General features: G+C 35.9%; 1 protein-coding gene across 1 annotated transcript in view; it reads left to right on the forward strand.

The window, feature by feature from the left end:
• Positions 1–12785, forward strand: part of LOC139131805 (relaxin receptor 2-like) — a 59755-nt gene that overhangs the window by 27594 nt on the left and 19376 nt on the right. Inside the window, exons 3-7 of the mRNA XM_070698075.1 lie at positions 890–988; positions 4602–4710; positions 5906–5977; positions 7268–7339; positions 11228–11299. Coding sequence (XP_070554176.1) covers positions 890–988; positions 4602–4710; positions 5906–5977; positions 7268–7339; positions 11228–11299 — 424 coding nt within the window. The remainder of the gene's footprint in view (positions 1–889; positions 989–4601; positions 4711–5905; positions 5978–7267; positions 7340–11227; positions 11300–12785) is intronic.

Raw genomic sequence — 12785 nt, forward strand, 5'->3', positions numbered from 1 at the left:
TTTCAGTAGGGTAAAAGTCTATAGCGACATCATGTTAATAAGTTCTCAGTTGACTTATTTAATGACCTTTTGTGGTTAGTGAGGCAGACCAGGTTGGCTAACCAGGGAAACAATGCTTGTAATTAGAGATCTATATCCTGAATGATTTCATTAAATCTGATGACACTTACTGCAGTTGTTGATTATACAAAGATTTATCAGTCATGAATGGCATTAAGCAGTATCAATAGCTAATTATAGGAAGTTTCTTCTGTTCTGAACATGGGGACACTTTTGGTTTGCATCTAGCGTTCTGACTTTTTTATGTCGAGAGCCAGTACTCAGATATGCCTGGACAGGTTTCTTGCAGGTTAGTTGAGTTTTGACATTTCAGTAGCCAGGACATGATATACCTAATTCTGTCCAACTTGGTAGGACATAAGCCTATGTTACTTATACTAGTACTAATGTCTACTTGTTTACAATCCAATCCAATATAGGCATCAGTCACAGACAGGACTTTGGTACCCGCATTTTTGTGTCATGCGCATCATACCGACTTAAATTTTATGTCACTTCCATTGACAAATTTCAAATTACAAAGGAGACTATGTCATTGTCAATAACTTGCTATAACAAATATTACAACCGAAAATACACAAAACGATGCCCCGAACGCCACGTTTCGTCATCTGAAGTTTGACGGAATGATATTATTTCAGTTTCCTATGATTGTAATCAGGTTAAGGTACGAAAAACCTCTGTTCTGATTGCACATACAAGTTGTACGAGCGCGCTCCAGCGCAAGTAAACGCCTGGACAGATAATAATGAATAATGTTTAAATAAACAATTACATAAACAAATAAATATACGCTTATGTCACTTAATACATTTTATTATTTTCACAGGAGACAATTTTGGCTGGGCAAACTTGATATCAAGAATAACAACCTTTGATAAATCGAATAACGACACACTACAACCAAGGAACTTTATAAGGCGCTGTGGTATGTATCACTTTTTCAGTCTTTTTGAATCGTAGGATGTAGACAGTTCTTTAAAAAGGCAGCAATGCTAGAAATGACCATGTAACAAGGTAAGTGTCGCACTCTAGATTGTGGACTTTTGCATTATGGATGGTGTACAGGAGGTTACAGGTATTTAGGCACTCGAAGAAATGGCCTCAACAGAATAGAAAATAGCACCTGCACCTGCCGTGTGACATTCTGATAATATTATAATATAATATAATATAATATAATATAATATAATATAATATAATATAATATAATATAATATAATATAATATAATATAATATCATATCATATCATATCATATCATATCATATCATATCATATCATATCATATCATATAATCACTTCTTGGTATTAATGTTCATTCATGCACATGCCTTCAACCAACAACATTGCAACATTTTCATCCAGACCTCATTCTCTCTTTAGCGTGATCATTCGTGCTACAGTTTACATGTTACAATTAGTGATGATATCGCTATTCAGTTACAGCTGAATACTCTCTCGTAAAACACAATTAGTTAATGAAGATGCTCATGAAAACATGCTCGTAAAACGCAATTAGCATCTCAGTCTGTCAATTAATTATCCAGCCCGTAAAGGTTAGGTGTTACAATCACCAACCTTCATCAACCATATGTTGTTTTTCAAAGACCTTAATTAACTGGATATATAATAGCCTTTGTAATCCATTTAGAAAGTCCGCGAAGAATGAGTGAGGCAATTTGTTCTTGTATTGCTAAGTATGTAAGAAAAGTAATAACACGAAAGGTAAAACATCTACTCTTAAATCTACACTATCATCTATAAACTCATTATAGGTAACGCAGAAGATATATATGTTTACAATGACAGAGCAAATGTATACATTGCGCCTGGCTGGTTGAAACTTAATGGTATTAATACGTGATTGTATTACGATTAACTTCAGCTGCGCCCGGATTAAAGCTTAAAACAAAGGAATGATTGTGTAGTGTTTGGCGAAATGAATGTCTTATTGTAAACTCTCATCAAGGTTTTTGTCAAAGTTAATTATTATCTTCACAAGAAAGGGAAATGCTGCAAGATAAATCGATCGTAACTTTGAACTTAATTGCGCTATTATTATTGAAATTGGCTTTAATGCCAGTGTTTTGTTCTCCTTGACAGCGAACCCGCTTTTTGTCAGTGTCATCCTCTTTAGTGAAAGTGACGTAAACACACTACCCCAGCGCCTTTAAAAGTGATTTTTTTCCATATTTACACCGTATTTATTCCATCTAAGAAAACGTGTCAGAGCATTTTATCAGCATGCCTCAGAATATTCCACTGAAACGTGCTGATTGTTTGTTCATTAACAAGTAGATATGTATTTAACTTAGAAAGTGACTATCGCTCAAACTTTTCTCAAGAAATCTTCGTACGATTCTCTTTAAAAATCACGAATAAAAATCAGGGGGCAGTCTGTAAATTTTAGTACTAGACAAACAAATTACCCAACATTTACCATATTTGAAATTCAAAATCGCCGCCTTCCCTGTATTGACTCTATGGGGAAAAATAAAATGTTCGATCGACAGTGAACTTAAATATTGCCGGGATGCGTCCCTTACACATTCAAAGATTATTGCGATGTCTGGAAAATTACGCAGCCCTTCAGTATCAGAATATCAAAGTTTCCAGCCAAGCTGTTTTATTAACATAAGCATACAAACAAAACAGCTAAAAATGGTGGACTGAAATTTTGAATAGCAATTCAAACCCCTTATAACGATATTGTTGTGGCTGTGAAATGTTTCAGACGTCTAAAATGAAATCAAACATGCCTGTACACAAGCTGTTGCACACTAATAGAAATCTACGTCAATGCAAAGCTTTCCTTCGGCCTGAATTTAATTTCCTGTGGCATCGTGGTCGATGGTATTGCTATCACATCGTTACTGCGCTTAGAGGAGGCAGTGTATATTGCTGGCAAGTTTATTCGTTTAAAAAGTTTCTGCACACAAGCTGTTGCATAATAATTGAAATCTACATGAGCGTAACGATGTAACTGTTGTAAATTGAGGTTATTACGTTAATCCTTAATACGATGTTTGCCTAGATAAATTTAAACTGTGTCTACCTGTCTCTGTCGCTGTTTCTGTCTCACTCTCATGTGAATACATATATATTATGTAAGACAAACAAACACACACGCACGCACGCACGCACGCACAAACATACATACATACATACATACATACATACATACACAAACACATACATACATACATACATACATACATACATACATACATACATACATACATACATACATACATGCATGCATGCATGCATGCATGCATGCATACATACATACATACATACATACATGCATGCATACATACATACATACATACATACGTACATATATACATAAATACAGACATATACATACATGCAAACAATCACACATACATACATTATATATATATAACCATATATACAAATTCATACATTGTGGTTTCAATAGATAATAATAAATAATTTAAAGTATCTGTTACCAAAAGTCATGTCTACCGATGGATTCTCCACCATGTTACAAAGCTCTCCTTCAGCAAGGGAAATGTTCTCGATTAAGTCCATCATCCGACAGGCGAAGAGCCAATTTACAGGACAAGTTACCCATAAACAACTACCAAATTTAACAATTACAAGATGTTCAAACCTAAGCTGTCAGAAAATTAATATGTACACCATAATGCGGTTGTCATGACAATGCAAATCGCAAATGATAACAAAGAGATAAACGAATGATGCGAATCGAATGTGAGGTTGAATTATATTTCCTTAGCCATGAGATCACCGCAGAGGGGCAATAAGAGAGAATTTATTCTGAAATTAACTCCTCGAAGTAACGTATGACCTGTGATTATTTTTAAATGGAAACGCAATCAGTAAGTGCGTCTCCGTTTTACGTTGGCGTGCTGTTCTATTCAAATGGTAGCTGGCATCTATATAAAGATACGTTTAGAATTCGTTATTGCATCCATTCTTGGGTATGGGATTGTGATTTTCAATTGAATAATTCCTCGTCAAGCCAACTTTGATAAACTTCCAAAAATAGACACTAGTGTGGAAGGACTGTATCTATAACGCAGTGTGTTCTTAATTCAAGCATACATGAGTGCAATGAGCGACATATGTAATACAAAGCGCTTCAGCATTAACCTTCTATGCTAATTGAGAGGCAGATGTATTACTGATACATTGAAATTTAACTTACACCGCGTGAGCTCTCAGCCGATGAGTAGGACGCTTTGTCGCAATTGAGACATTGATAAAGTTAATTTGTACTTTACCCTGAGTTAGTGATACATTGCCAAATGCTGACTTAGCGAAGCATAGAAAAATACAGAGAGAAAATAATATCTTGTATTTCTGATTCAAAATGGCGAGCAAACGATTTCGGCAGCAAAAATGTAACCATAGCAAAATGTTCAGTATTCACACTTTCAGTATTCACACTTTCACACACCGACAATATATTGCGACTTCATCCATTTGTAAAGACAATAGCGGCCGCGGTAAAGAAATTAACCTTCTTTTGTTTTCCCTGTCTGTCAGAACTCGATGATTATCCGGAAGCCTGTGAATGTACGTTCACCAGCGTGTCATGTGCTAACGCCAACCTAACAGGGATACCAACGAACATATCGGGATCAGTGACACACCTGTGAGTTTATGCCCTCAGCCACTACACTCCTGAAATTTACCGTCATACATGGAATTTTCAATGTCTGCAGTGATTAGTACTTTAGTGCAGATAGTGAGCGCTTTTACCCGTTTGTTACCCACACTTTCTTAAGGTAGTATGCACCTCGAAAGAGAAAGACTTAAACTTTTGCTCTAACTTTCCTCAAGGAATCTTTCAATCATTCTCTTTCAAAATCAAGAATAAAAATAGGGGGTCACCGGGCAAATTTTCGTACTAGAGAAAGAAATTACCCAAGATTTACCGATATTTGAAATTCGAAATGGCCGCCATCCCTGTGTTAACTCTATGGAGAAAAATAAAAATTTTCGAATTTCGAAAAACTAAGCCGGTGAAAAGTTTTCTTTCACCAAGAGCTTTAAAATGAACCCAAAGGTAGAACCCACCTCGGGAACAGACATTCGGACTCTCAAACTTTTACAATTCTCTTCTGATACACCACATGTGGGGGGGGGGAGGTCATTTAAAGTGTAGGGAAACTTTATACCGTCCTTGTTGATAGAAAATCGAAAATTTTATTTTTCTTCGTAGAGTTAACATAGGGATGGCGGCCATTTTGAATTCTAAATATAAGTAAATCTTTGGTAATTTTATTCTCTCGTAACAAAATTAGTACAATGACCCTCGATTTTAATTTTTGATTTTGAAAGAGATTGTCAATGTTTGAAATATTGGTTGAAGAAAGTTTGAGCAGAAGTTTTAGTCTTACACTTTCGAAGCGCATACTACCTTAATTCAATCGTCTTGTGGCAAGACTAAAAGGCGTTTGGTTATCAGATAGATTTATAGTAAACAAAGTGACTGGCTAATTAAAACCCCCTAAGAATAAAAAACCAAAAGATTGACATCATTTTAGTAGTCCATGTGAACAGCACAAATGGGAGAACCACGTATTTAGAACTGCGTCTCATAGAAATTTAACGTAAGATCACCCTATTGATCCAACTTGAATAATTCAAATACAGTGAAAGCCAGCATATTGTTATGAAGAACTCTTGGTTAATTATATTCTCCATTGTTCAGAACTTCTTTAGTTGTTTTGTACAATCGAACAATGATAATTACTACACTTCACATACGTGAGTTAAATTAGTTAGGAAACCTAGATTAGATGTGTTGGAAGGAAGTAACTTACATACGTCTCGTCTCCTTTCAGATATGTGTCAGGGAATAAAATCAAGCGATTGGAGCCTGGAATATTCAAAGAATATCCCAACTTGCTAACGTTGTGAGTATAAGTTTCTGAGTCACATGGTGTGGTTCGTTCTTATTTCTAGAACCAATGCTTTATGTAACACTTTTATGCGTCGAATTGGATTCGTCTGCACCTTAATCTCTTCATTGGCAGATTAACATATCCTGTAGTCACTTAACTGTTGATTAAGCCTACTTGATGAAGTCATAAATTCTGCTTGTGTAAAGTTAAAATCGTCCCCACCGAGGGCGGTAAATTGCTGTTTTCAAATGGCAATCTGTCTTCAAGATTAACATACAAGATACCACTTCGATATGTTAAAGCCTCCACTCAATAATTAGTTTATTGAAGCAACTTTTTTCATGGAATCATTGCTATTAGCGTCATACAAACTTGCGTATTCCATGCAGAAGGTGTGTTTTAGGGAATTGAAATCAGCCCACTCATTTTCATAAACCTAAATAAACACTGTGGTAAGGATAATATATACACAAAAACATTGGTTTTTTGGTGTTCAGACAACAGTCTGTGAGTCACAGTGACACCGGTATTTTCTTTGGTAATTGTGTAGATACGACAAGTTAGTAGTCTGAACAAGCCACTTGTACATGGACCAGTGTTATGTTATCTCAATCTTGAACACTGCGCCAATCTTAAACTCTCATTTACAACCCTTGGTAGAGCTGATTTTTCCTTTGTACAAACATAATTTCTGACTGCATCAAGTGGGCGTAGTGTTTCACATGCTTTATATTCATGGCCTCTTTGCTAATTGCCAGCAAACGTTGAAACTTGCTGTCATTGGACATGTCGAACGATTAAAGTTAAAATAATTAAGGCTCTAGAAAAGCTTTCTGGGCTTGGATGTTGTAAAACCCTCTTTTTAAACTTCTTGTTACTTTGTTATTTATGATGTGAAATCATGAGTTTTGACGTGATAGGAAATTCTCGTCGACGTGCATATCCCCCCCCGGAGTATAGTTCATGTGTATTTAAAAAACGCGCATGCGATGGAACCTAGTGCTTAAAGGCCGGACGGTTCACAACCTGTCGTCGAGTACAACAACTGAGTGGAGCGAACACTAATCGAGCAAAATAACGCGTTCCCTTACTTCTGTGTATGAGAAAATGTCTAACCCAAATATGTTGAACTGATTGTCATAAAAAGTAGCTGATACTGCTTACTTTCTATTTGTAGTTTTCAGTTAATACTCTCATCAATGGTGATTATCAAAATAAGACATGTTTTTCTTTTGCTACATAATAAGCTGCCTACCACCCCTTACACTATCTGATCCTCTGCTATTTTACTGTCATTTACAGGAGCCTCTTTGATAACGCAGTGGAAAAACTTGAAGAAGATACATTCCAGGGGCTCCCTAGGCTCGAGAAATTGTAAGTGAGATTTTAGCAATTGTCAAGTTTTTCTCACCTTGCTGATCTGATTTTCTCAGCCTCGATAAATATACTCAGAGGGTAATAGTGTCTCTCGAAATAAATAAATAAATAAATAAATAAATAAATAGATAAATAAATAAATAAATAAATAAATAAATAAATAAATGACACGGCATTATATGACGAACGAATGAATAGATAGACATAGATAGATAGATAGATAAATAGATAGATAGATAGATAGATAGACAGATAGACAGATAGATAGATAGACGATAATGGAAAAATGAATTAAAGAAAGAAAGAAAGAAACATATGACATCCAAATTGCTCTTTTAATCATAACCGTTTAATGCAAAACATGAACAGGTCAATGGGACATTTTTTTTGTTTACAATATCAAGTTTGACCCTCCTGGACCACTATTAGTAAGTGCACTTAATAATACATTAACTCCGCTTGGTTGGTGTTTGTGCAGATGCAATCGGAAGAAAAGCTTTGGTTTATGGACAGATTCAGCCTTGTATAGATGATCATGTCGCAACCCTGATTTTTCCGCATCCTCTTTTAAAACTGGCTGGCAAACTGCACCATTCACATGTATTGCAAAGTAAATTGAAGTTTTTCTTGTAACATTTGCCACTTTCTGAGTGACTCGGTGCTCCCAAGACGTCAATTTGGATCGATAGAATTGTCTCTTACATGAAATACTTGACAAAAACTAAACGATCAAGAGGATCGATTAAGTGCCCGCGGAGAAGATAAGAAGTGAACGCGTAATTTAACGACCAAATCAGTCTGGCTAACAAACGCAACGTGTGTATCGATTTCGTACTCTTAGAGTTTTCAATACAGACGAGAATTATTCTGTAACTTACCACGAAACTGGCAAGTATATTATTAGTGTCCCTGTCAAGATCATAAGATGAAAAAAATATGTCATGTTCGGGTTAGAGCGAAAACCCCTTGCTTGAGAGCTCTTACCGTTACGTCAAAATCACGATGTTCTATTGACGTAGGCGACATGTGGAATACGTAACTCTGTGGCGGGGTAAAAAACGTGACCGTCGTCGAATTACGAGTGTTATCAGGTTTTCACGGTGATTTGATGCATTTATAGGCATACAGTCACCTGTAATCTAAATATGCCCATATATGGTCGAAGGGGTGTTCCTTGGTATTCAAAATGCCCCTGTGAGGGCGCTGTTTTTAAAAAGCGGCCATCCGCTTAAAATCTGTGATTGGTTAGATTTTCTATTTCCATGGTAACTGTGACAAAATTTGAACGGGTGACAGTATACCTTTAATTTCACTTGAGTGATTCCACAGAGGTTCAGTGTCATCACAGGCAGCCCAATCACTATTAATAAGCTTATTATTGAGTTTTTCTCAGTTTTCTCTGTCACTATCAGTCCCTCTCCTTTTCTTCATGCTCTGACTGATCGTAGTAAATAAATTAAATGACTATATAGCCTAACCTATAGCCTCTTGACTCTTTATTTATTTTACACCCCATTACAAGGACGCTTATCTCTCATATACACATTTTGTAATTAATTAGTCAACACAACTAATTATGCTAATCCGTGGACTTATCAAGGGTTGGTCAACATTGCAAAGATAGAGATGTAAATGAAAAAGTAATCTTTCCTATCTTTCGCGATGTTGACTAACCCATAAAATCCCTGATAAGTCCACGGATTAGCATAATTAGTCATGTTGACTATTAATTTCAAGATGAGAGATAAACGTCCTTGTAATGGGGTGTAAAATAAATAAAGAGTCGAGAGGCTAGGTTAGGCTATAAAGTCATTTATTTTTATTTACTACGATCAGTCAGAGCATGAAGAAAAGCAGAGGGACTTATAGTGAAAGAGAAAACTGAGAAAAACTCAATAATAAGCTTATTAATAGTGATTGGGCAGCCTGTGGTGTCATAGAATGCAGTAAGGCTGTACCAGACTTTGTTGATGGAAGGCTTACACTGTATTTGCTCTGTCTGTCCGCGTGTCAAACAAGAATATTTGTCAGCTAACCATCTCGCAAATCTCAACATTCCCCTCAACTTGAGGTTAGGTGATTTTAAGGAAAACAGCTTGTAAACAAGCAGAAAATCTTTGAATTAGGAAAATAGTACCAGGCCATTATCTACATAATCGCCATCAGTTCCACTCGATATGACAAACCCAAACAGCACAGTACAGATAGACAACAAACAAGTAGCGGTGCACACAATGAAGTCAAATTCGCAGAAGAAAAATATATGGACCTCGATGGTCATTATCCATTGCCTTGTTGCATTTTGAGTGGAGTTATTACTTCATCACAAGCGTCTTAGTACTTTTTCCAAAGAAAGAGCGACACAAGGATTCAGTTTAAAGTGATGTCGATTTCCTACCACAGGATACAAGTTCCCCCAAATTTGTCTATTCAAAAAAGTTGTGTTTTCATATCTCTCAAAATCATTTTATCATCGGACTGATCTTTAAAAGAAGTTATATCTTCAGTAACGATAGGAAACATTTTCGTAACCGTTATGTTATAGGGTCAAGTCCTTGAAAAGTACGCTTTGGGAAAAATGTGGCATGAACATTAAATTGAAATCAGATCATTTACCAGACATTCTTTTGTACGACGTCAACACTTTTTCTTATTAACATAACCTACTTAACAATGACATATGCCATTCATTTATATCATGGCTAATACCATGTAAGTCACAGTCAAGTCACCGCAGGAAAACACTTAGGCGAATGACGGTGACATTTGGCAGGCATGGTTTCTTATCGCATGACTTAATTACATTAGCGCCACCTGAACATCGCTGAGCGCTTGACAAATTTAACGAGATGACTCGATATGGATGAAAATGTTGTCAATCCATGAAGAACCAAATTCATCTTTTCTTTTTTCCGTTATTTTATACAATTTTCACTGAAGGGAAGTTAATTAGGCTGTTATTTATAAACTCTCATTATAACGGTATATGCTAATGTAGATGAAACGAAATGACAACATCATGCAAATTTAATAATTTTTAAAATGTCATCGAAATAAGGAAGCCCTTAACTTTTGCGCAAAGAAGTGAGCTAAATTTATATGCTATATTGACGTGATGGTAATTATCTACTTTAGTCCCACGATGATTTTTTTTCTGCCTTAGCATCCTGAGATTTTTGTCTGGCCAATGTTATGCTTTGTTCATGTCACTCGGCCGTTGATGTCTCTCGAAAAAGACGTCTGTGATCAAATGTAAGACTGCAGGTCGCAAACATTAAAACAATTTCACATCACAGCACTTCCTAAATCGAGTTAAAAGATCATGTTTCGCGCAAGCAAAAACAAACGGAACTCTTAAGTGCATTTCGTGGTATGATTCAATATGGTATGACGTAGGTGGAGTAGATAATCAAATCTCGAGTACTCACATGTGTCGTTTAGAAATGCTACAATCTAATAGGTAAACCATACCCTTGCTCGTATGGCACAGCATATGCGTGTGTGTATAATGTGTAATAATTTCGGAAGTTTTTTGAAACTATCTTTCTAATTTGCTGATCTCAGTGTAAATATAAAGGAATATCCCAACCGTTAACGTTTATTTGATGAATGCATTCGAGAGGAATGCCGAATTAATGATCTTTAACCCATGATTTGTTTGCTTCACGGACGTGCATTCATAATAAATCATCTATCAGAATTTAATAAGGTGACCTTTGACCTAGACACCAACAGTGTCATTCAAACGCTTACAGCAGCTATCGTCACAAACGTTATCGAAAGCGTAATGCCGGTATATACATCTACACCTCCAACAGATAAGCCCCGGTTTCTTTCATTTGTGTAACGTGACTCATTGTGATCTGGCTATCCACTTTCTTTCAGATACCTGAATGACAACAAAATCAAAGAAATAGAAGACGGAGCGTTCAGATCACTACAAAAGTTAGCCTGGCTGTGAGTATAGAAAATACTGAAATGCAAAAGCACCGTTCCACAGATATCGTTTCGCTCAACAACAGTTGAAAACGTTATGTGAATTGTAATCGATCTTCCCATCGCTCAATTACGGCTCAATAACAAGTGATAACAGGCTGATTGCGGGCATTTGCATTGGTATATACGTTTACAATCACTGAGATGGATAGCCTAGCGTGGGCAGTTGCACCTGCACTGGAGATAAAAATAATAAATAAATAGACCTACAGGTAATGTTTTAAAATGTTCGTGGAACCTATATAAATTGCATGATTAACTTTTCTGATTGATTGATCGGACATTATGATATATGAACAGAGTTGGCAGTTGCACCGGCACTTTGGATAAAAACAAAAATACATAAAAATAAATAAATAGGCCTATTGATAATAATGTTAATGCCCTTGGAACTTATATTAATTGCATGATTAACATTTCAAATTGATCGATCGATATTATTGTGTATCTGAGTGAAGAATCATCAGTGGATATGTTTTTTCACGATTATTAAAGAAAAACAGATATCCTATTACAATTGATTTCAAAGACTTTAGGCTGTTACAGCATGTTAATCCGACTTAATGCTAACGAGAAGCGAAGTCGCCTACTTTTAAACTTTGGTCAGTAAGTTTCCATGTGAAGCATCACGTGATAAATCACTTTAGTCAGAAACAGTAGCTAACAGACAAACAAGGATATCGAAAAGTAATTCAATCATGTTTGCTGCAGTATTACAATTACATAGCTGGAGATCTAAATGAATCTCTTTACTTTAACCTTACCTCAAGCGTCTATTTTTCTGAAACAGCGGAGTTGATATATTCATAGTATGCGTTAACTGCCCACAGCGTAATGTTTTGCCTATTTATCTGAATTATGCCAATGCGTAATCCAGAAATGTATTTACTTGCGATATATTCATTTTGCCAGACTCCATTTAATATTGGTTTCTCTGAAAGAAACATTGGTCGTATAAGAAAAACTTCTTTAATTTCAAATGAAAAACTAGTTTCCATATGACGATATTATTTCAAGATATTCGCATATTGAATTTAATCCAGCTGTATGCCCCATATGGCAAATTCAACTCTGTTTTAATGTAACATATGCGTCATACTTAAGGACTTAAAGGGCGAAATATGCTTAGAATTCATGCTCACGAAGTGGGTATATGGTGCATTTATTCAAAGAATAGGATCTTAATGATCGATTAAGTGCAGCTAAGATATAATACTAAACTAATACGCCAGTTGTTGTAGGTGCTTTTATATTACTTATAGTTTTTTTGTTAAACAATTATTTTCAACACCAAGGCGAGTCAATTAGTAGACTTTAGATTCCTTCCTTCCAAAACCCATAGCCCGCTCGTCACGGAGTTCTTGATTGTCTGGCCCACATATCTTAGCACCATCTGAACATACAAGTACAAAATTTATGGCACTGATGGAAATGTTTGTATGACGGA

This window comes from Ptychodera flava, chromosome 4, assembly GCF_041260155.1.
Source record: "Ptychodera flava strain L36383 chromosome 4, AS_Pfla_20210202, whole genome shotgun sequence".
Taxonomy (NCBI): domain Eukaryota; kingdom Metazoa; phylum Hemichordata; class Enteropneusta; family Ptychoderidae; genus Ptychodera; species Ptychodera flava.